The sequence below is a fragment of the Apus apus genome, chromosome 2, assembly GCF_020740795.1.
Source record: "Apus apus isolate bApuApu2 chromosome 2, bApuApu2.pri.cur, whole genome shotgun sequence".
Taxonomy (NCBI): domain Eukaryota; kingdom Metazoa; phylum Chordata; class Aves; order Apodiformes; family Apodidae; genus Apus; species Apus apus.
In genome coordinates, this window is record NC_067283.1 from 18233993 (window position 1) to 18258972 (window position 24980).

General features: G+C 41.8%; 1 protein-coding gene across 6 annotated transcripts in view; it reads right to left on the reverse strand.

Moving 5' to 3' along the window:
• KIAA1217 (KIAA1217 ortholog) overlaps nucleotides 1–24980 on the reverse strand; it is a 179879-nt gene that overhangs the window by 32893 nt on the left and 122006 nt on the right. For 3 of the 6 annotated variants that reach the window (XM_051610766.1, XM_051610762.1, XM_051610760.1), the window contains 4 exons: nucleotides 18427–19262; nucleotides 9872–9976; nucleotides 9392–9441; nucleotides 1813–1973 (listed from right to left, as the gene is read on the reverse strand). In XM_051610766.1, coding sequence (XP_051466726.1) covers nucleotides 1813–1973; nucleotides 9392–9441; nucleotides 9872–9976; nucleotides 18427–19262 — 1152 coding nt within the window. The remainder of the gene's footprint in view (nucleotides 1–1812; nucleotides 1974–9391; nucleotides 9442–9871; nucleotides 9977–18426; nucleotides 19263–24980) is intronic. The other 3 variants (XM_051610765.1, XM_051610764.1, XM_051610763.1) reach the window with 1 other exon arrangement.

The following is a 24980-nucleotide window of genomic DNA, read 5'->3' on the forward strand; positions in this document are numbered from 1 at the left end:
ACCTCCTTGGTGAGCAGGCCCTGTGAGAACGATGCACTCACTGTCTCCAGTGCAGCATTACAACCTCTATCCCAATTTACCAGGCCACATGCTGAGCACCAGCAATGTCCAGACTGCAGGCATCTGCCAAGAAATGCATCTGACACATGGGGTTACAGAGGGACAGAGTGGCTGCAATAGTTTGTGGCACAAATGTGGAGGAAAATGCACTTAAACATAATGTGCTAGGGCAGAGATCCCAAGCCGGAGTCTTGGCATTACATGGGGACTATGACAGCCAGCACGTAGGCAGCACTGATGGGAACAGCTTTTGAAAGATGCATTTGCTATAAGGAACAGAACATACCCATCCCAAATTGAAAATGTAAATATACAGGTGCAGTATCACAGGCAGAGGTCACCTATCTGACAAAACTGTTTGCTCCAAATACCTTCTGTCATCTCTTAATCACCAGCAAACTGAGCACAGGACCTCATCACAGCATCTACAAAGGGACCTAGACAGGCTGGATCAATGGGCCGAGGCCAATTGTATGAGGTTCAATAAGGCCAAGTGCCAGGTCCTGCATTTCAGTCACAACAACCCCATGCAGTGCTACAGGCTTGGCAAGGAGTGGCTGGAGAGCTGCCCAGAGGAAAAGGACCTCAGGGTGCTGATTGACAACTGGATGAACAAGAGCTAGCAGTGTGCCCAGATGGCCAAGAAGGCCAACAGCATCCTGGCCTGCATCAGGAATAGCATGGCCAGCAGGAGTGTCTGGTTCATAATTCAATTTCCTTTAGTTAAGGAAGTGAAGAAAAAGTGTGCTCTGAATTCTCATCTGTATTGTCATTATTCTGTTCTAAAATTAATCAGCAAATCAAAGCAGTTGACATAGTACTGCTCACATATTCAGAACCACCCTGGTTGTAATAGCAGTAGCTGCAGCTCTACAATACCAAACATCTGACGTCACTTTCCAGACAAGGAGCACTGGGAAACTATTGAAGTTTCCCCTGCTGTCCACTTTCTCTTACAAGGAATTGCTTTACCTCCCTTTAATGTCTTCTGCAATACTACACAGTGCTCTTCAGTTTCCAATTAAGTGAAGCGCTGAAGACCTGTACAGCTGCATAAGCTTATTTCACAGTGTCTGAGATGAACAGTATATATTTACACTTGCAGCATGACAGTATGTACCAACAGATTATTTAGGTTAACTCTTCATTGTTCTTACTGCTGCAGGTTTTGATGTGTTGATGAATGTTAGGAAGGTACTGGTAAAATGGAAATATAAGTAGGGCACAATAAACCTTGGCAGCAACTTTAGAAATGCCTTTTTTTCCTTGCTGCTCAAGTTGGCTATCCTTCTGGATTCTGTAAATAGAAGACTCAAGTGCTGGCTTAATGCATATCTATGGATCTTCAGCTACATTTGGGTTTCCTGACATCAAAGTTTTTTATTCAGGAACTTAAAAACTGTCTCAGCTGTAAACAGTATGGAGCAGGAATATGGCTCTTCTAACATGTTTATACAGCACATAGCATAGCAGGGTTCAAACTGTAATTGCTGATAATATTATTGTAATATAAATACTGCTTTAATGTGTAGAGCAATAAAAAAAAAAGCGAGAAAGGAAGTTTTTTCTCAGTGTCTGAAGGGAAGGGAAGGGAAGGGAAGGGAAGGGAAGGGAAGGGAAGGGAAGGGAAGGGAAGGGAAGGGAAGGGAAGGGAAGGGAAGGGAAGGGAAGGGAAGGGAAGGGAAGGGAAGGGAAGGGAAGGGAGGCATTTTCTAAGAACCCACTTTCCTGGCACTACCCAGATGAGCATACCTGTAGCTGCTTCATCTGATGCAGCTGCAGTCGCAGATCCGACACGTTGCGTTTCATGCCATGCAGGCTGACTTGCATGGAGGGGGCTCCAGCAGGGTGATGGATGGCAACTGGCTCCACCGTTGCCAACACATTCTTCCCCCCAGATACGTTGGCAGTGCCTGCAAAAGCAGCAGCAGAGGTTGAGCTCACCAAGAGAGAAGGTGCAAGCATGATCCTTCCTTTGCTCACTGAATCCACATGTATTTCACACAGAGGGACAAGAAGTGAAAAGTATAGCTGCTCAGTACTAACAGGGAACTGGCACCTTCTTATCTAATATATTTTGAGGAAAGCCTGCACAGTACCAGAGTGTATCCATGCTGGAACCTCAGCCATATCAGAGCACTGCATTACCACAGGACTGCTTCCTACCATATGCAGTGGATCTAGAATACTAAGCTATAACTGCAGATTACACAAAACAGCAGCAAATCAACTGGTGCTGAAAGTGCCTTTGGGACTGATCTCCCAGGAGCTATCTGAGACCAAGCTGATGCAAATTTACAGGACTCCTGAAGTGCATAGTTGTTGAAGGATTATCACTAGAGAGAGTGATACAGTCAAACTGCCAAATTTGGGGAAAAGGATTCTATAGAAAATCTTGCTTTGCTGCTTCAAGTACAACTGCATTATTTCTACAGGTGTCTCCAACAGTTACTTTATAAAAACCAGCAGAAAAGAAAGGAAATGATGGTGTGGCAGAGAATGTTGCCAGCCATGTTGCATCCACCCACTCCCTTTAGTGTGCCATTTATTCAGGACTGTGTTTACAAGGGAACACAGCGTAACACGAGGGAGTGATCTGAGCCACACCTTGAGAATGACCATCAGTGTCCTCACAACACTTTTTTTGCTCAATAATGCTGTTCCTTTACAGAGAATTGATGTCAAGCTTGTTCTTTTCAGTCTCAAGTACCTGGGAAGAAGTTTTATTTACAGCGTACAAGCAAATTCCAGTTCACCAGCTAATAGTCATGTTACAGCTTCCCTTAGCAATTTGTATTTACACACCCATATTCTTCAGTATTTCTTTCTAATGTGTCCCTTCCCCTCCCCACTGCCAACAGGCATAATGACAGACTGCCAGTGGGACACACTTCATTTTCTAAGTCCAGCACTATGTAGCCCTGCATACTCTTCTGATCACAGGGAAAGACCCACCTTGACCTTGGGCTCAAGACGGCTGCTGCTCCTTCAACAATTGCATTATCAGCCCCCCACTACAAGACACTGAGGTACTGGAGCATGTCAAAGAAGAGTGACAAAGCTGGTGAAGGGTCTAGATAAAAAGACTTACAAGGAGCATCTAAGGGAACTGGGGTTGTTTAACCTGGAGCAAAGGAGGCTGAGGTGAGACCTTGTTGCTCTCTACAACCACCTGAAAGGAGGTTGTAGCGAGATGGGGGTTGGTCTCATCTCCCAAGTATCAAGTGACAGAACAAGAGGAAATGGCCTCAAGTTGCACCAGGGGAGGTTTAGATTGGATATTAAGAAAAATTTATTCACCGAAAGGATTATCCAGCATTGGAACAGGCTGCACAGGGAAGTGCTCAAGTCATCATCCCTGGAAGCAAAAGGCATGTAGATGGCTCATGGACACAGTTTAGTGCTGGACTTGGCAGTGTTAGGTTTACAATTGGACTTGATTCTCATAAAGGTCTTTTCCAACCTAAATGACACTGATTCTATGCTATGATTACACCATTCCCCACTTCATTTTCTTCCTTCTCTCTGAATAAATAAAAAAATCTGAGGACACAGAAAATTACTCATTGATAGATCTACACAGGGATTTTGCTCATCATTTTTTCCCACAAGCACACATTCTATCAAGTTCAATGAATTCAAACAGAAACTAGTGTTGGAAGGCTAAGTTTCAGTGTACCAAAGGGCATGACAATTTTTCTGGCTGGAATGAGTACAAACCAGAGACAGCTGTTTTGCCCCTGTCCTCTCATCCCTAGTAGTCTTTTCAACCAGTCAAGTCTCCATGTGTGCTTGAGTGAGTACAACTCAGCATAACAACACAGTTACTCCTTTGCCAACAGGTGTGGATAGGTCCAACGTAGCCTTTGCAAATTTCATTTGGGCAAAGGATTTTTAAATGATGGAAATCATGCCAGACTATTTTTATTTAAAAATAGGTGAAAAGGTTTCTGAAGAATCATGTTTCTTGCTTTACCTACATTTGAAATTCCTGTCAGTAAAAGCACAGGCTCACTTTTACTCACACCTAGCTGTGCCCATGCTATATGTGGTGCATCATGCCATAGGCTTCCAGAGACACGCTCAAACAAAAAGCTATTCTAGCCTGGTGCTGACTGTTGTAATGCTATACCTCACCTCAAAGGGCTCCAGCTAGATCTACTCTGCTTCAACAATGGCACTTTTCATTTCACTGCTGAGCAAGCTGCTGTACATTTTTGCTGTACTCCTGTATGATTCAATGCTCTCTTGACTTTCAGAGCTGCTTAACAGTAACACTCAAGAAATAAACAGTCCTTGATCACTGTCATTCTGTAACCACTCCATGCTTCAGCCTAATATATGCTAATACCAATCTGTCTACATGTACACTGCAGTTTTTCCTACAGTCAACCATCTATTTCCCTCCCACATGCACTACTTTTTGCATCTTTTTTTAAAGAAAAGGGTATTTAGGTCATGAACCATACAGACAGAATTCACCAGAGAGTCTGAAAAATGTGGATAAGCCTCCAAGAGTTCTGATCCTTAGCCACAAATCTGGACTATTTTTGAAAGCACATCTACCTTTCTGCTATTTTTTGCCTCAAGCAAAAGCTCCAAAACCTCAGCCCCCGACCCTGTGATGATGCAGCCAAGGCATGAATCAGTCCCTGCCAGTCTCTCCCCCCCTGCTGGACCTCAGTCAATTCACATATTTTCTCAGGAAGGGGTGCCTGCTTTCTTTTAGTGTAGATGGACTGTGATCTGCTTCTGTAAACAATAAATGTCTCTGACTCCCTACAAAGCAGCTCTCCTCCTCCTCTGCTGCCTTGGCCACCTCTTCTCACTGTTAGGTACCCTCAGTTGCCATGGTGCCCCTGCTGCAGAGGGTGTCAGAGCCTGTGAAGCACAACTTGGGACACCCAAGGCTGTAAAACACTACCCCAGGCACTGAGTGAGCATGGGGGAGCAGTAAGGATCAACAGCTGATTTCTCAAAGATACGTATTTTCATCAAAAAGGAATAATAGGGCAGCTGAATGAGGGACTGCTTCATCCAGAGAGTATAGATAATTTTGGAAATAGTCCCAGGCTGTAGTTTTGCAATTCGATATGCAGCCAGATGGATTGAAGAGAAAGAAATAGCTCTCATGTTTTTAAATAAACCCTTGCTAGAGCTAGGTAAGAGGGCCTGAATGCAAAAACCCTCCATAGTTCCATAATACTCTGGACAAAACCCAAATGTTAACTTTTTTTTTTTTTTTTTTTTTTTTTACAAAGGCTAATGAACTAAGCTACCAGTACAGCTTAGTTAAAGTAACAATAGAACTAACGTACAGCAAGGAGAAAGGTTTGCTATTTACCCAGGCTCAGGAAGGTAAGAAACACAACTTCCACTCCCTGACACTTGACCTTTGCTATGATTGTGAAGACACCACTCTCCTTCAGTTTTCCAGATTTTATTTTTCTTTCTAATATGGTAAGATTTTATTTCAAAGCAGGCTAGGAAAAAAAGCCATCAGAAGACATCCAGCAATGATTCTTCACAAATTACTCATCTCCTTATTAAAGAGCCACAACATTTTCAAACACCATTTGGGGAGACATGTAGCAGTTACTTAGTTCTCTCTCCACTTACTTAGAATCCGCTAAACAAACAGGCAAATGAAATATTAAGGTTGCAGTTCCATCATTAACAAGCTGTTATGGCCAGGCGCTCTTAAAATACTAAAATATTCTTTATATATTAGTGCACACCTTCACCTCAGTGACTCATGATGTATTCAGGATCACATTTTACCTGGAAACATTGACAGAGTTCAAAGGCTGGCATGATCTGTCTTTGAATCTGATGTAAGCAAGTTGATATGGACAATACTTTTAATTTACAGATCATTAAAGCAAGTGTCATGCATATGAAAAAGACAGATATGCACAGATGACAAGAAAGTTCACAAAGAGTGAGGAATCAAATCTGAGCCCTACATGTGTCATACTTCACCCTACTACCATCTCCCTTTCTTGGTTTGCGCTGGTGGTGTCAGTGCAGAAAGATGTACTCCTTGATGTCTTTTCATGAAATACTGAAATGTCCTTCCTCTTCCAACAAGACAGCAACTAGCAAAGAACTATTGCTCTCTTTGGCATTCCATGACACAACTGATCTCAATTTAATCAATGAATCCAGGATATAGCCTATCAATCTTACCACTTGATGAATAAAAATATGACAGAAAAGAGGGATGCTGAGCATTTCTCAGCATATTTGTTAGTAATCTCAAGGAGACTCTTCCTATTATGGTTTGGTTTTAGAGTCACATGCTGTTCCTAAGTGAAGAGTCCCTTGATGCTATTCACTTTTGATGAAATGAAGAAGGTTATAAGGATTCAGTCATGGGATTTCTTCTAACATTAATAGAGGAGACATAGCCAGTCTCTGGAGGGTTACCCAGTCCTCCCAAAAGAACTAAGCCTAGAGCCATAAAACATAAGAAATACAGACAAGCATGATTGTTGGAGGCTCATTTTCCCCAGTGAAAAAGGATTTTTATTTAGGTCCTTTAATATTTGAGGCTAAAGAATCTACTACAGACTGACAATGCAAAAACATGTTAAAATAGAACAATTCAGTTTCTGTGAAATACCAGAGCATTTGCAATCTAGCTATATAGAGTTATCCAGGATTTAGAAATGCTGGTTTCTTTCCCTTCCCAAGTGAGCTAGTTCTCTATTTTTTGCATTAAACTCCTCTATAATTGGAACACATACTATAAAATACAATGTTGGTTCAACATTGATGAGCCAATTTTATACTGCACAGATGTTTTATTGTTCAGGATGGGAAGCAATTCCTGTTTCTGCTTATCAGTGCTCTAGAAAGGACTGCTCAATCAACATTTTATACCACGTTTTCTTTCAAATAGACTTTGAAATTGCTAAAACTAGTATCTCAGTGCACAGTTGTCAAGTCGAATTGTATACTAAGACAGTCAACTGTCTAAATGGCTATATTTAATAAGGATTGAGATGAATCGAAGAACAAAACAGTGGTCAGCAGAAGTTTTCCTGGGTGCTGCTGGCACATTTAAATCCAAGCATAGTTACAGAAATAGAAAAGCATTCTGTAGCATATATTGGCAGATTGCCTAATTTTCAAGCAAGCAGAGACTGCATTGACTTATTAGACCCTGTCACGTGAAATCCAAAAGCAGGTGCAGAAGCCAAGTAGTCTATTATCCAGGACTTTTCTGTTATACTGCACTTCAATAATAGCTGATGTGGGTTACAGTACTGTACTGCATTGGGGTCAGCATCAAACCTTGTTTCCCTTCCCTGCTAAAATTTAATTCTGTGGCTGAGTCATGCCAGAAGGACAGGATCTAAGGATGCAGATGCTGGAGTTAAAACTTCAGTTATTGTACTGATAACAATTCCGGCAGAGAGCTGGCTGCATGGCTGGCCCCACTGCCCTGTCCTCATCTCCCAAGTGATCAGAAAGGCATCTATTGCACAACCTGAATGCTGGCACCCATACTCTCATGCTGGATGAGGGCACGGCTGTGTGACAGTCAGCGCCTCTATCAGTATCTGACAGTTGCTGATTTGGTGTTTTGACAGTAAATTACACTCCCCACCTACCACCCCCCATGCTTGGACATACAGCTGCTGGATGTAGTTTTGCCATTTCAGGGACATGTGTTCGGTTATGCAATCAGGTAGTGAGTGAGGAGTCTTTGGGAACAACAGTGGCAAGAAATGGTTGCTGGTCAGATAAACCATGCTACTCTGGTGGGCTTGGCATGATTTCCACACTGAGGAAATCACCACACCTTCAATTTTTGTAGGGCCATTTTCCCAATAAACATCATTCCATTTCTTGTTGCATTTAGTGCACATTCACACACACAAATCACTTCTTAATTTAGGTTGAAAGCGACCTCTGGAGGCCATCTGGTCCAAGCTCCCACTGAAAGCAGAAACCACTTAGATCAGGATCTCCAATTTTGTGACCCCACAAAGTATTTATCTGAATTAGTACAAACATAGTGAAAGTGGAAAGGTGGAAGAGCAACAAAACACAAAGAGGAACACTAGGCAATGTGTGTGCAGGTTTTGATGGTTTCATAGTGCTTTGTATGAGATGGGGCCTATGCAAGTGAGAAATACCACAAATTCTCTGTGTATAATGACAATGAAATAGGGAAAAGTCTAAGAGCATTTTGCAGCTGTTTTGAAAAAAAGATGGACTTTTCAGTGAGTTGTCTGAAACTGATAAATTACAACTTATTTTTTCCCAGCCTTAAGTATTGTTCTCCCCATCGAGGAGCCAGCAGGAAGGGGAGAGTTGGAATGGGACCAGAGAGTGGCTTGGGACCAAAGCTCTAGTACCAGGATTTTAGCTCTTTCTCTCTTGCATATGCTTGGTTGTTTCCAGGTCTGGTTTGATTTCTGTCGGTTAAGAGGACATACTTGAATTCCAGACAAACAGAAATCCTGAATGTGAACTAACAACTCCAACAGAAAGGCTTGTTAAGAGTAGAATAGATTTGCTAATAAATGTGTGGTTTACTTCCTGCCGGAGCACAGACATCCCTGTGGGAACGGCAGTACCAGGAAGTAGGGAACTGCTTTTATTTGCATTCAGCGCATGACAAAGGCTGAAGAGGAGACATATCAACCCACGAACACCCTGCAGCCATCTCCAGCAGCAGCCCATACACAAAGCGTTCCAATCACATGGAGATCTTTCACAACAGCCTTAGTTCCATCTTTTAAATACTTAACAGCTCTCTAAGTGGGAAGCTAAATTAAGAACAGCTCTTAGTGGCTTCATAACCCATGCTTCCTCAGAACAGTTTAGGTGCGGGCTAATAATTAGCAACAGATCAGTAGGGCTTAATTAGGGAAAGTGTTATCTCACTGACTGCTAAATTCCCCAGTCATTATATCCATATCATTCAGAAGAACCTTGGAGAAAAGTTCAGGTGACCAGAGTAGGAATGAAATATTTACCATTCTACAGCAATCTGGATACATCTGGGGTTAATGACAGACATATACTACAGACAGGATGAGTCACTGGAAAATTCATCATGTGCAGAGACTCTGCATTTCATTTAAACCATTCAGTGCAGGTGTGAAATTCCTTCCAAAGAGCACCTCAAGCTGTCATTAATTCCTCCCTAAACAAAGGTGTGATCGATTACCATATCCTGAACTTAAGCTTCAGTTCTGACAGTACAGCTATGGAAATTTAGGTAAATTTAACATTTCCATAAACTGGGATGGTAGTAACATTAGAGCTATTCATATACCCGAATAATTTGTAAATTAAAAGTGAATTATCTTACCTGCAGTGTCAACGCTGCTTTTGCTGGACACAATTTTCAACATCTTCTCACTAAGTAATAAAAAGAAAAACAATAATTTTAACTTAGTAACAATAAAACTGTAGTGACGTTTATAATCAGCAAATTAAATGGCCTTGTCTAGCATATATATTTTAAAATTACATCACCAGTAGCTTGTCAGTTGTTTTTTTTTTAAAAATCATCTTTTAACACAAGTTAAACAAGGAATTGAGTATAAGCGGTAGAAGGCACAGAGATGTAGCTACATTAATTCTTTTTAACACAAAGACTAATGCAGTTAATATCCACCTATGATTTGCCATATTCTTCCTCTCTGCCTAGCATTCTCATGGGGATCATAAAGATATTTTTAAATGACTGAACATTCAGGGTTTTTTACTATTACATTCAAATACTATTTTTGTTGATTGATTACTTAAATAATGACAGAGAAACAGATTTAATGAATTCTTTTTTTACCTAGAAGCATCTTTGCTATTACTTGTATTTGGCCCTTTAAAAAGCGCAGACTGAACAAGACCAGTTAAACTGGCAATCTGTTTCTCCATGGCTTGTATCCTCTCTCTGTAAGACAAGAGAACCGTTTGTTAAAGCCAGATATATTTGCTTTCAGACTTGTTTTTCTAGGTGAATGATTACCACGGGATTGGAGAGATGCTACCAAGTTTGTGCAAAGGCCCATGGGTATTAGTTGGCATATACCTTGTTGCAGCAGCTTACCACATCTTGGCTTGGACAGCTTTTGCAAGGTAATGGAAAATAAAAAAAGACATCTGCTTGGTTAAAAAAGAACAAAACAACCAGCCACCCAGGTAATAAACTTCTAATGATCTCAGAAGACAGGCATCTAAAACAATCAGTGAATGCCTCTTGGAACTAGTGAAAATAACTTTTTTTTGAGCATTACATATATTTTCTCTCTCACCTACATTGGGCCAACAGTTTTGCCTGCATATAAAGTTTCAGGATTAAAGACTTTACACTTCCTGTTACTATTTTTACTTTCCCCAAACCCAGGATTTTTGTCTGTGAAGCATTTAATCTGCAAAAGCTGACTGCTTCCCAGCCCAAATCCTTTGCACCTGACATTGCAACTGACTGTTATGGAAAGGACAGCAATGTGACAGACAGGCACAGGACACCAAATACAGCTACATTATCACAAAACAGCTTTGCTTTCATGCATATATCCTGAGAAATGTCTGAAAAGCAGAAGAAAAGAAAAGAGATTAAAATAACGAAAACCGTAACAGATGTGGTCAGTGTTTTCCATAGGTACCAAAGGCCACAAAACAACTACTTTTTTGATAGAAAGGCTGACATTTGTGTGTTTATCTTTTTACATGAATGCACATTAGTCAGGTACCAGGTGACTTCCTTTGCGGGCTCCAAAACAGCCTTTGCTCACACAGGTGCCTACTTTCACATGCCAATATGTCAATGACACACCACAACACCGACATCAATATGGGACCTCAGACAGCAACTTCTGAAACTGCATCCCTGTATGCCAGCAGTTAAGTGAGTGGGGAGACACATAAAAGCAAATGCTAACAGCAGGCTGTAGTTTTGGAAGATGACCGGAAACAAAACTTCTTAAAAAGCAAGTGACTAAGACCAGCAGCAATGACTGATGAAGGAAGATGGGACAGACGTGCCCAGCCCCAGGCTCAGCCTGCTGCAGGGGCCCTCCATCACCACTGTGGTGTCCTGGGCACGTGGGAGCAGCTGAGCTCTTGTCCACCCCCAGCTCTAGTTGCTGTTTGGTGGCCAAAGCAATAACGCCAGTCAACAAGGACCATATAAACTCACATGTAGGTACCAATACCAGGAAAAAGCAAGCTGACGTGACACTAAGGAAGTAACAAGCCCAGCCTGTAGCCAGCAATATTACCCAGGCTAATTACTTCATCCACATTCAAGGAATGAAACAAAGGTTTGCTGGGATAGCAGGCAGATACCATAGCCAAGAGAGACTCCAAGACACCCAGATGTTGAGAAAACAGGGCAGCAAAACAAGCAATGAGATGTTAACAGACAAAAAGAGGGAAGAAGAATGTGCTCCATCAGTCCCCAGCCGGCAGACGTTCTTACTGCGATTTAATACAGCATGCGCGTCTTACTTTTCTGTCTTCATGTTGAAAGGTATTTTGAACGGTGAGGAGAAGACTAGTGAATCTGACCTAATTAATTTCAAACCAAGAAATACATTACAGAATTTCCACTATTATTGGATTTAAAATAAGAAACTGGTTCAGGCTACAGTAACCTTTGGAACGAAAAGAAGAACTAAAAGCCTGGGATAAATATATTCTAACAAACTTTAATACAGTTTGACATTTTTGACACTTAATAATGAAAACATTTTACTTTTTTCTTTTTCTTTTTTTTTTTTTCCCAGATAATCATCACAAAACCTTCCTGGAACTAAACTCAATTGCAAGTCTATCTGTTTAACCAATTCATAAATATGATGTTTTTTCCATCCCATATTTGATAATATGGAAACAATTTTCTGCTTCAAAAGAGATTATGGCAATACAAAGCTGATCTTGTCCTTTGCCATGAAATCTAGGAAAATACGTTCTTAAGAAGGAGAGGGATGTTCCAGAGATAGAAGATGATGAAAAACGAATGAAATACTGGAATCAATTGCACAGAGCACATTTATTTTTCATATGGTAAAAGCATTAAGAATGTGAAGAATCTACATGTGCTCTGGAATTACTCTGTTAAAGACAAGGCAGGATTTTTCCTGTAATCATTTCACAGTAACACTCAGACTCGTTATGACCATCAGCACCAAACATTTCAAAAACAGGTGTCTGAAAGGAGGCGCCTTTTAGCCATTAAATAAAATGACCTGATTTTTGGCAGTCTGACCGAAGGCAGTGGGAGGCAGCAAGCTCAGCTGCGGGCAGGGAGGGACACGGGTGGCCCAGCAGCACGAATGTGCCCTGGGCTGACATGGCTGGAGGGCTGGTGGCCCAATCCTGATGACTGCTGCACGGTCCCGGAGGAGCAGGGACAGGCTCTGCAGCCACCCCCTTCCCCTGTGGCTTCCCTGTGAAGGGCTGGAGCAACACTGAGTCCCAAGGGAAAAAATAAACACTTTCTTCACTCTGTGCCAGGCCAAGGTCTATCAGGGATGATGGCACTGTCATGACAGTTGTACATTTTTGGTTCTCAACATTCTATTCTCCACCTCTTGCTGTGATCCCTGCTGTGGAGAGGGACCAGCCTGCCCCACCATCCCCTCCTGGGGTCCCACGGAAGGGGCAGGCAGGGCTTCCCAGGACACAGGACAGGCTGGCACTTTGGTGTCATGGGGCAGGCCAGGGAACCCCACAGCATATGGCAGGCCAGCATTCCAGTGACATGGGGCAGGCTGTGGACAGGGCAGGGCAAGACATGGAGCACCAGGAGAGACAGACAGAACAAAACACAGTGGTGCCTCTTTGCCAGCAGTGGTAGCATGAGAAGGCCAAACCCCGTCTCTGTTCCCAGATTAATTTCCCAGATAAATCTGCATCCCTCCACCACCCAGGAAGAACAGGGAGTGTCCCTTCTACAGCAGTTGGGAAAGAAATGGCTATTTTATCAGCCTGAGCACAGAAAGGCATTGTTTCACATTGTTTTCCTGTGAATGCTGGGAGAGTCAGAGGTGGTAACATGGTGGGGAGGAAAAGAGGAGGCAAGGTCAGAAGTGACACTCAGCTCTAGCAGGACTCTCTGTCAGACTTGGCTTTGGTTTGTCACAGACCTTACCCAGCAAAGCAGGCACAGGCTGCTCACAGGTCCTGTTCTCCATGGCAACCTCATCAACAGCGCCAAGGCCTTGGGTATGTCCAGGCACTGGGGTTCTGCCATAGCATCTAGCTCCCCACCTTCAGCAAAAGCAAAACAAGCCCTTGCTTCTCCAGGGACTGTGCACTGAGACATCAGATTTCATTACAAGATACCTGCCTTACAGCTTCACTGAGGTTTCATGTCATTCCTTCTACTGCAATTCACTGAAAGCAATCCCAAGCAGGGTGCAGTGTATTGCTGAATTGTTATCCACTTCTCACAACAATTCTATTTAAGCCTGACTTGCATGTTCCTTCCCTTTCCTGGGGACATATTTAATATTCACATCACTGAGAAGATACTAAGTACAGACCCAAACTAGATCTGAGCTGTGTAACTGTTCGTTCACACTCCTGTCTGACCCTAGGCTGTGCAGCACATCATCCATAACAGGCATAAACAAATACCAAGTCTGGCATCATGAACTAATTGGCACAATATCCTGCAGAAAGATTATAAGTGACTTCATATTTCATAGTTAAACCCTGAGTGATGTCTGTATAATAATCAAAAAGAGGGTCAGAGATCACAAAAATACATATATTTCTATATTACCCTATGAGAAAAACATTTCATTAGATATTTTTAATCACACTGGGAAAAGAAAGGAAATAGGAGCAGATTATCTTTCCCAATGGCTTCCCTAGAACCAAGTGAAAGTAGTACAGTCAAACTTTACCTCAAAATCCCCCCAAAACAACAGAGTGGATATCCTGGAAGGGTGTGAAGCAAGGACCAGCAGAACTCTTCTGTACTCCACTCTCCTCCCAAGGGAATGATTCACACAGGTGAATATTTCAATCTTCTAGCAAGGTTAAACTCAAACTTTCTACAGCTTGAAGCTAAAGGGGGAAGGGAAGCTCTGAAGCACTGTCAGCTGCTATAATATTTGAGAACTCTTACCCAAGAGGCTGTACCTTGTCTTCTACAAACAGTTCCTCCAGCAGAAGGAAGCTGAAGAATGATTTACCTTTTCTCCATCCTGTATTGGTCATTTGCATTCATCTTTTTTTCTGCCAGGTTATTAAACATCTTTCACAAAGGAAGATGCAGTTTGGCCCTGGGGAAAGTGCCTGAGAGAGTGTATCTTCAAAGTCCACCTTTCTTACACAACCTCTCAGTGCATTGATGACGGAGTCTCTGACTATCCATGGCTTTACAGAGTATTACAATTTTTCCCTAATGCATAGAGACTCCATCCATACTTTAACATATCAAACAATACAATGGTTTTGTGATGGGAACAATATCCGACAACCTACATGTGGCCACTGCACTTTAATCTTGAACTGCAAGCCATGATCTGCGAATGTGATAATTTTTTGCTCAGTTTTACCATCACCTTTTCTCACAAATGTGGAATAAAAAGAAGAGGAAAAAAGTTGTGTTCAGGCAGAAGGGAACCAGAGTAGACCCTTGAAATATATTTGGAGAAGAAAATGTTCTGTGGAGCTATCTTGCTATTGTAAGGATTGTATTCTAGTGATTAGTAGCATTTCTTATATACATATTGGGTACTATTAAAAAGCCTAGAAATTTCATAGAATCACAGAACTATTCAGGTTGGGAAAGACCCTTGGGATCACCGAATCCAACCATCCCCTGTACTCCACAAAGTTCTCCTCTAAACCCTAAACTATATCTACCAACACCACATGCAAACGACCCTTAAACACATCCAGGGATGGTGAGTCAACCACCTCCCTGGACAACCTGTTCCAGTGTCTAACCACTCTCTCTGTGAAGAAGTTTTTCCTAATGTCCAATCTAAACCTACCCTGTTGCAGCTTGAAACCATTCCCTCTTGTTCTGACAAAAAATTGCAACACAATGTGTGTTTTAAATGCAAAGAATGTAAGCTAAATTACATTTCATTTGATGCACTTCTAGGTATACAGCTTCTTTTCCAATTTATCAACATCTAAACATCTGCTTTGCCTGTACTACCATGACCTACATAAATGGGCCAAATACGATAGCAAATCACTGTTTAAACAACTTATGCTAACTCACAAAAATCTACTCATTCTTCCTGTAAACATCAGGTTTACAGGATGACGAACTCAAAGATGAACTGCTACAACCTGGTTTTTGTTATTCTAATATTTTTGTGCATATGAATACTAACATTTATTTTTTAAAAATCTCTATGAACTTGTTTCTTCTCACTTTTGTAAAAGAGCTTTATACGGAATTTTTCTGGTAAATTAATTACAGTGATAATTTATTATACTGCAGAAATAGCTAACTTGAAAATACCTGAAGTAAAACAGATACAAGAAGGAATTACATGAAGCAATTTAATCCCCTTTAACTCTGGCTTAAATAACAGGCTTGAAGAGACTGGCTTCTACAATGCCAAACTAAAATGGGAAACTCCAAAACAAGAGATCAGAAATACTGGTTTTCATCTGTTGTAGACTCAAATCTGCTGCAGTTAACATTCCAGAGGAAAGGGACCCATTTTCTTCAACAAAACCAGGAGAGTCAATAAGAGGTCTGATCTCCTATAAGTATCCAACAAATCTGATAAAGTACATTTCTATCCCACTTGAGCCCTGGACTGGAAAAATGGAAGGAGAATTAACAGGGGAAGATTCAGTTTAACTTCTGGGCACTATCACCATCCATCTTTTCTCTGACTGAAACTGAGCATTGTCCTGAGGTGTGGCAGTGCCACCTCAACGTAATTTCCGCAGAGATGGCACAAAAGATGTTTTCTTTGTTCTTAGCACACTCCACTGGGGACTGGAAGAACAACAGTGCTGAGATGATGGAGTTGATACTTGCAGGGTCCTTAATCCACTCCTGAGTGTCAGGATGGAGGCTCTCTTGTCACAGTGCACAAATCCAAATGCCTCCCTCAGTACCGCTGAGATTAACAGGTTCTCAACCTGCCCTTTTGCTGTTACCCCCCACCTGACACTGTCTGCATGCGGGCTGACTGAACACACCACCATCCCTTTTCTGTGGCCTGGTTTTTAGGTCCTTTGCACAGTCATCAGTAATTGGATAATGTGCACAACAGAGCAGCATACACTTCATTTTACCATGCCTGGAGGAGGATGAATGCAGCCCCATCTCCCCAGTCCCAAAATATTCTTACTCACAGAACCAAGCCCAGCTGTACTCCTTTGGGTGCAAACTGTAAGTCCTACATAACAAGATATGGGATAACTTTCTGCCATTATATACATCATCTTCCAAGCGTTCATAACAACATTGTAACAATTCATCCCCTGCTGAAACAGGAAAAGAGCATCTCAGCCTGGGTACCCTTAGTGCTCCTTGTTTTGTTTAGTACAATCTCATGTTTGCTTTCAAAGTTTATGACATTATTACAAAGCTAAAATAAGGCGTAGAGCATTTTGTTTTTGTAGAACTCAGACCCAATTCTTAACACTGCAGTGGTTAGCAAAGACACCAATTTGCATGAATTGCTTTTTGTATTTACAATTTTTTTTACTTTTTTTTTTTTTAATTCACACTCTCTCAAGGTTAAAAAACCCCACACCCAGTAAGGGCAGCTTTCAGAACTGTTTTTTCAGTGCTGTGTGGCTAATACACACCATGCTGAATTTTAAGGTCATGTATTTATTTGTAAGCACAATTATGCAAATGCTGTTTTCATCACTGTAAATATATTCTGGGACCAGGACAAGAATTCCTGGTATAAAGGTCCCCTTAAGGAGCTGCAGAACTACCTGTATAATTGCTCTTTATATATTTGCAAATACATAGCCTTTTGCATAGCTGTGTAGCTGAGTGAACAGATGAGATACCCACATGGGAGAAAGTCACACAGACTGGAAAGTTATTGGTGTCCTCCCTTATTTTCAACCCCCTAAAATGATCCTTGTAAAATTTAAATCTGAAAACTCTCTCTTGGATTAGAATTGGCAAATATAGTTCAAATTATTACCTAGTTGTAATAATGGAAACTTGAAATGGAATTTCAATACCCGCATCTTTTTTCTTATAAATAAGTCAATAAAAATCAGGTTTCACTGAGCCTAGATGGCAATATGTCCTAACTCATACCCTTGTGACAACATAATCACAAAGCTGTAGGCCTGTAATTTTTGTGGGTGGCTGTTTTTTTTCTGTCCTACATTTTCTCCCCACCAATGGACCTCACAACACATTATTTTTTTTGCCCAAGCATGGTCAGAGGCTACTAAGTGTTGAGCAAGTTGCTCAGATGGAAGGGAAGTTTGGTGGCTACACAAAGCTCCGTATTTTCCCAGTAGTTAAGGCAGTCAGCAGTTACCTTTGGCCTCTGTGAGCTCAGCATTTTCCAGCTATTCATCTTGACTTCCCTAAAGAGCTCTATAAAAGTTAACAGCACAAACAATATGCTAGAGATTAGCACAACTCATACAAATACACAGCAGCTGACTGGCACTTTAACCATTTTCCTCTCCTAGGGCAGGGTCTATGGCAGGAGAAGCCTTCACAGACCTTTGCATAAATCTGGTCCTTAAAAAGACAGGAGAGATCATTGTCATCATTGTTACTGCACAAAAGTTAACAACAGTCTGGTCACCAAGTATTTGTGATGCTGGAAAAATAATTTGGAACAGAATTCATGTTTCAATTTCTTCCCTGAGACAGACTTGCTCTTCTCAGCAGGTTCCCCTTGAGCAATGTTATTATAAACAACTGTCCTATTTTTATGCAAATTCATATTATACAGGAGATAAGACAGTAATGATAAATTCTTCCCATTTCCTAACACTAGATGAGAAAAACTCCACTCCATAAAGAACCAAAATTGCAATATCAGAGTGTCATTCTTAACGGGGGTGAAATATATTCCCTTATTAGCAGGAACAGAACATCATTTGTTCTTGTAACATGATCTGGTTGTCTGGAAAGAAAAATCCTAGTTAATCATTTTATTTTATTATATTTTTTCCAATGACTGAAATTTACACAAATGAAAATAACTAGGGATTCATCATGGGTTGACAATACTTTCAGATTAATAACGGGTGGTGTTGCATCTCCTCTAAATTACTACCTTGATAGACGGCTAATAAACACTGCAGCCCAGTGCAGCAGCCTCCTACATGTTACATTGCCCCGTGGGTGTTCAATGACACAAAATGTGCAGATTAGGCATGTTTCTCATTTGCATAAATTAAGCTCTAGCTCTGCCTTACCTGGTCTCCTTGTCCTTGGGCATCGCAGATGACCCATAGCCAAAAGCCTGCTCATCAGATGGAGAGGGCACCACCTCAGCCATGCCCGGGAGGCCGAGGACACTCCGTGCTTTCTTGTCCACAAACACAGGCAGTCCTGGCTCCTTTTTGAAGGACTGGCGGCTGGGGGAGGACCTGTCAGGCTGGAGGGTGTGCGGGGGGATGTGAGCACTATGGTGAGGATGGATATCAATCATTCTCATGTCAGCCACCCTGTGGGGTGAGGCAGGAGGTGTTTTAGAGCCAAGAGTGGGCAAATGGCTCTCTGGGTACTTCCGTGTCTTTTGTCTGTACAAGGACTGCTCCAGCATTTCAGGCTGCATAGGGGGGTTGCAGTAAGTGCTTGATGACCTCATGGCACTGCGATGGTAGGCTACAACGTGATCAGGGACATCCAGGGGGTGTCCGGAGTGGGGTGCAGCCACGCTCATCCTCCCCTCGTGAAACAAGTAGGGGTCACCGTAAAGACCTTCATTTCGGATCAGGGTGAGGTTTTTGTTAGTCATGTCCTCATCTGGCTTCACGTCCCGTCTCTCCAAAATAGCACTTGGGCTAGGCGATATCGAGCGTGAGGCTGGCACGCTGGACAGCCGGTCCCGGGGGATGGTGGCGTTTCCTGGCACACCCACAGGCCGGCCCCCACCATAGGGAATCCTGGACGGAGATGGAGGCATGGAGTGGGGCACTGGGGTGGAGGGCGGAGAGCTGGGCATCATCATGTGTGAAGGGTGCGTGGCAGATCCAGGGCGGGAACCACCTGGGCCATCTCGGCCTGCATAAGCCATTTCCCTCTGCATCTGGAAAGAAAAGGAAAATCATCTAAGATATAAAATAACTGAATGAGCAAAACATGATGTGGGTTGTGACAACCTTGACATCTAGAGAAAAAAGGGGAAAAAACCCAGCCCTCGAAACAAAATAATTTGTCATCTGTATAAATAAAACCTCAATGCCTAAAAAAAATAACAACTAAATCGCAGTGAAATGGGCTGTAAGTTACTGGTGTATGAGAGCTTTAAAAATCTTCTTACTTACCCAAATGCCATCTCTACCCTAATTTGATATCCACAGCTACCAAAGCTGAAATCAGGTTTTCAGTGCCAGATGTTTTAAGAACATGTAGTCAGTGACTGACTTAAAACAGTTTAGTGATCAGACACACAGGCTAGAGTTCACTGATTCCAAACCAGGACAAAAATGCTAATGCTCTGGCATCACAAACAATCCTTAGACAAGATACATAAATGTCACAACTGTTTGGCCATTTGCTTCAGTCTAGGATTTAGCCTTTTGCTAGTTACTTGATGTGGTCTTCATTACACACAGGATACACAAAGTATAGGAGAAAAAAACACACACAGACATTTATTGGCACAGTCAAGTTGCGAGAAAGCATCTTGACACATGTGCCATGGGTTTCCTTCACTGCAAAGATAACAGGACTTCAGACAGTTTGTGGAGCACACACTCAGAAAGTCACTGAACCTTTTATCATAGTTTTGTAAGCAGCAGCATAAACTGCCAGAAGTAAGGAAAGAGCAAGCAAGGAAAAGAAAGGGAAAGCTTCCATACCAACATATGAATACTTTATAACAGAGGCCTTGGCAAAAATCTGCATTGGATACGCGTGCTTCTGAGACTGTAGCATCTTACTCTGCCCAGCAATGATCTCTCTAGATGGCTAAACACTATCACTGACAGCCACAGGAGAAATTTTCCCTCTAGCATCAAATTTGTGCTGGCAATTTCAGCTTCCCTACCACTTCCAAAGAATTGCAGAAGGCCAAGTGTCTACATGCTCCTGAAGTTACACAGCACGTGCTAATGTGCAGTGGAGGTTGCTGATCTGAAATCTTTAGCATTTTTCTCCCCGCTCGGTCCCTGCTTTGACAATGACTGGATTCATGGCAGTTACAGTGATCCATGGCTGATGAAGCAAGAAATTATATTCTATTCCTGCCTCACCATAGGTTTTTCCACTGGTAAGGGAATTGTGATGGTGGTGTACAAACAACAGCTGTTCTCACCACAGCAGGCTCAGCACTTGGGAATCACAAACGACATTCCCCAAGGCCAGAGATCAAAAGTCTGGAGTATCAGGTATCAGAAAGAAGAAAGGAGATAACCTGATTGCAGCAGAGATAATAAATAATTGTAACAGAACAAAGGAGCATGCTGGGATGGGTCATAAATGAACCAGACAAAAGTCATCAAGCCAGTGGGGAACATGGGATAATTTTTTTTTTGCACAGAGAATTACTGTAGCCTGAAAATTTAAAACAAATATAACTAAACAGTATTAATAAAATTATCAGTGGGCATTCAACCTAGTTTTCTATTGGTTTGAAGAAACTTTGCAACATACGGAGCTGTATTGTGCTGGCCCAGACCCTGGGCCTGGAGAACAAAAAGTCTCCTACTGACTCTGAGAAGCTTTGGGATCATGCCTCCACACAGATGTTGTACACTGAGAGAAGAGCCCAGGAAAAGAAAATTCTCCTTGGTTCCTGCTGTACAAGCTATACCATGACCTGTTTGGTTGCTCCAGCTAAAGCTACAACCGATGCAATAGTATCTGGCACAGAAACCATAGACACTGGGATACGCTGGGTTGCAGCGAGGAAAATTCCAGTGTTACCTTGTAGAGAGGAGAAAGTTTCCATGTGAAGCTTTGAAAGCAATAGGTTGAATTTTCCCCAACTTCTGGACTTCATATTCCTGCATATGCTCTTTCTTTTCTCATAAGTCAAAGGAATCTATCAAAGAAAAAATCCTATTTTCCATCTTAACGTATTTCCATGTGCTAAGATGGAAAAAAGGAGTCCAAATACAGAGCTGAGCTATGGCTCAAAACCCTGTATCTCAGAATTGAAGTCTATAACTCTATTTACTTTAGCTTTAAAATAGCACTTGAACTACACAGCCTGAATCAAGACCCCATTGAGCTGGGAAGGGCAGACAAGTTCACTTTCTATTTCAAGCCATGATTCAGCCCCTGGGTGGAGCGTGCAGAAGGGGAGAGCAGTGGGAGCCACAGAGTCCAGGATGCACAAGGCAGGTGCAGAAGGGTGTGTGAGCTGGGCAGGGCATGAGCTGGTGACTGGGAGCCAGGCTGCTTTACTGGCTGGATTACACTGTCTTCTGCCACCTGGTCATTATTTTATCTCTTTACACTTTGATCTCTTCTCCAAAATCTCCACATTCGTTGATAATGGCAACTTTAAAAATGTGAATGAGGGTCTCTTCTAGCTTCTCAACAATACATCTTTTGTGTGATATTCAAGGCACACTCTCTCAATTTATAACCCACTTCCTGTGCTGCTTTTCTTGATCTACCCTCCACCACAAAACTTCCATGTTGCTCAATGAAAACACGTAGTTGAATGTGCAGGCTGTCTTGAGGCACATGCTCTTGGACTTCAACTGCATGACTCAGAGCAGAGAAAGAGGACACTGGATTATCTGAGCCTCTAAATGCTAGGTGCTAATGCAGCCAATTGCTTTGAGGGCAAAAGGAAGATAATTTTTTAGTCCAAGCATAGGATCATGTGTTTTTCAACTGTAGTCACACAATATGTTCGCCTGAGGGTGTGGTTTTCCTTAGCACATAGCTCTTCTTTGTTCTTGCTGCCTGTAGACTTTACGTTGTTGAAATAGAAACTTAGGTTAAAATATGTCAAATGACTAATGACAATTTGTGCACAAAACATTTGAGGGGAAAAGGCATCACTTAGAATCTTTCCGTTTCTGTAGTAAAAAAGACCACACCATGTTTAAACGTTTCCTGTGGAGGTTTAAGGTCAGTCTAACAGCACTTAAATCTGTAAGATACAGAATTGGCATTCTTTTAAAACAGCAATAGAGACACTGAAGAGTGCTTCTATTTACTGAAGAGTGAACATAATGTAAAACAAGTTATGTTCTTTATTTCAAAAGTAGTTGGCATACTCAGCAACTTGCTGTATTTTGAATAATAGTATATGCAGAAAGGTAGCAAACCAGCTATCCATCGACTTCAGTTAAAGAGTCTTGCTCCTGGTACCTCACACGAAGGGTGGGCAGACCCAGCATCATTGCATACAGGAGAATACAAAGCTTGTGGCAGCTCCTGGCCCCTCAAATAGCATGGCCCCCCCAAGAAAGAAGGATGTAGTCATGGTATCATAAGCCTTATGCATAACAAAGAGGAAGATGCTGTTCAGTGGTTCAACAGCTGGTGACTTCTGCAGTACAATCTAGTCTGGCATGTTGTCCACCAGGACTAATACAACACTATGCTGACATTACTCTATATTTGTTAGGACTGTCCTGTCTCATGGGTCACTCTTGTGGTCTATCCCAATGTGGGCAGCTCACAATGAAGAAACTATCCTTACTTTTGTCTCTCCAGCTGCCTCAACACTTCCTTCACGTCTGTGGCACATACCAGACAGGGCACATGGAGCCTGGAAACACATCAGGGCAACGCCAGCTAACATAAAGCACTAACCCTACCTTCGATTCAACAGCACCACACCAACCCTTCACCTCACTGTGCATCTGAATACCTTAAGTACAGCCTGACTCACACCAGTATCTGCCAACATCTCATAGCACAACATGGCCAAAGGGAAAAGTAGGCCAGAGATTCTCACCTGGCAGCTTTTCCCTTTGCTCTCCCAAGTCTTGTCTAGGTCAACAGAATACACAGCAACTGGCTTTGCCCCAAGGATTTCAGCCTGCCAAAATACCTACATGTAGCATGTTCCCTAGATAGAGTTTATTCATGCATCCTCTCAGAGACACCCCAGCCTTCCCAGTAGAATCCATTAATCACCTCTTGGGCATGTAAAGTCATTAATTTTCTTACTCTCCTGTTGACACCCCGTGTTTCCCTGAGGAAAATGCACCCATGCTCCTCAAGCTGGCTCACCCAACAGTAAATAGAAGACACCTGCAAAGAATTTTGTCAAGAGCTTGGAGAGTCTTTGATGAAAAAGCTACAGAAAACCTAAGTACTGATATAATACTGATTAATTCATCTGTCTGTTAACAGAACTTTTCTAGAAATTGCTCACCAGAAGAAAATCCCTGAAAAAGTGAGGAAATCTTTCACTTTTCTAATCAGGAAAGACTTTATTAAAAGAAGCCAAATCCAACAACGATAACACAATCCATTAGTTTGTTCATTCCTCATAAAAATAAATTGATGGCTTTACTGGACTAGTAGTTGCATCATATGGTACCACTTCTTTCATGATTGATCTTCCTTCGGGTTGGGTTTGGACAGTTGAACGCACAAATCTGCTTTTGCAAAAAAGCCTGTCATACACAGTTTAAATATTTCTATATATAATTTACCATAAGATACAATGCACTTGAAAATTGGTGAATGGTCTGTACCATGACTCTCTGAAGCCAAATCCTAATGCTATCAGACATCACTGAGAGGTTGTCACACTGAGGTTGTCTGTTCTTGCCTTCTCATAGTATGCCTTTTAATTCTTGTAGATTTCTCCATTCTATTTAGCCATTAGAGAAAAAAATCAGGCTAACCCTAACCCAGGCTAATCCTAACCCTAACCCGCAGGTTCATTCAGCTGCCCAGAGACAGAGTTCAGATCATGAAACAGCTGACCTAGGCTAAGTTGGAGACCTGTCCTCAGCTGAATCTGGTCCCAGAGTACAAGATGCTGGTAAAATAAGACTGATTTCAAATGTTCAAACTTCCCATGAATGGAGAACTCCAAGACCCAGCTAGATGTTCTTACCATGTCACACATATTTCCATTGGCTTTTTCCTGGATAATTTTCCAGACAAGAAGTTGCAGAAATCCCTGAGAAATCTCAGCATTTATTACAACTAACTTCCTATTCCTAGCATGCATCTAGAATTCAGTTCTTTAGCTCCTTTTGCACAGTTTTGGTATATGTCCAGAGTTGAGATAAAAACCCAGAATATCTATGAAACTGCAATTTTCTGGTTCTAGTGACTGATTACACCAGAATAGAGTACTTCACTGGATGGATATGGCAAGAGAAACACTGGGTTTTTCTTCCATTTATGCTTTTACTTTCCCTTGATCTACAATGCTGCAATCAGCTAATATAAAATATTTCTTTTGTTCAGCCTGTGGTGGTAAGTAATGATGTATCCACTCACTTCTTCATTTTCTATGTTCATAGACCATTTTTACCAGGTTCAGCTGGCTAGAAGTTGACATGAGAAAAAAAAAAAGAAAAAAAAAGGGAGGAGAACCAGAAGATGATGTTCACTATCCTAGGAGGTGGAATTTAGAGCACATCAACATGACCCTCCAGAAAGTAGGCAACCTGAGTGAACCTTAATCAGGTGTCATTACAATACTAGCCAATATCACTGTGACATCTTTCTTCATAACTTTCTGCCAATTATGTAGATGTAGGTTATGACATAAGAACTATTTCATCCTCAAGAGCAGAATTTTAGGATAGCATATTAAAATTGCCCATACACTGGTTCGAAACTCAGCCACAGTATAACTTCCCTTCCTGTG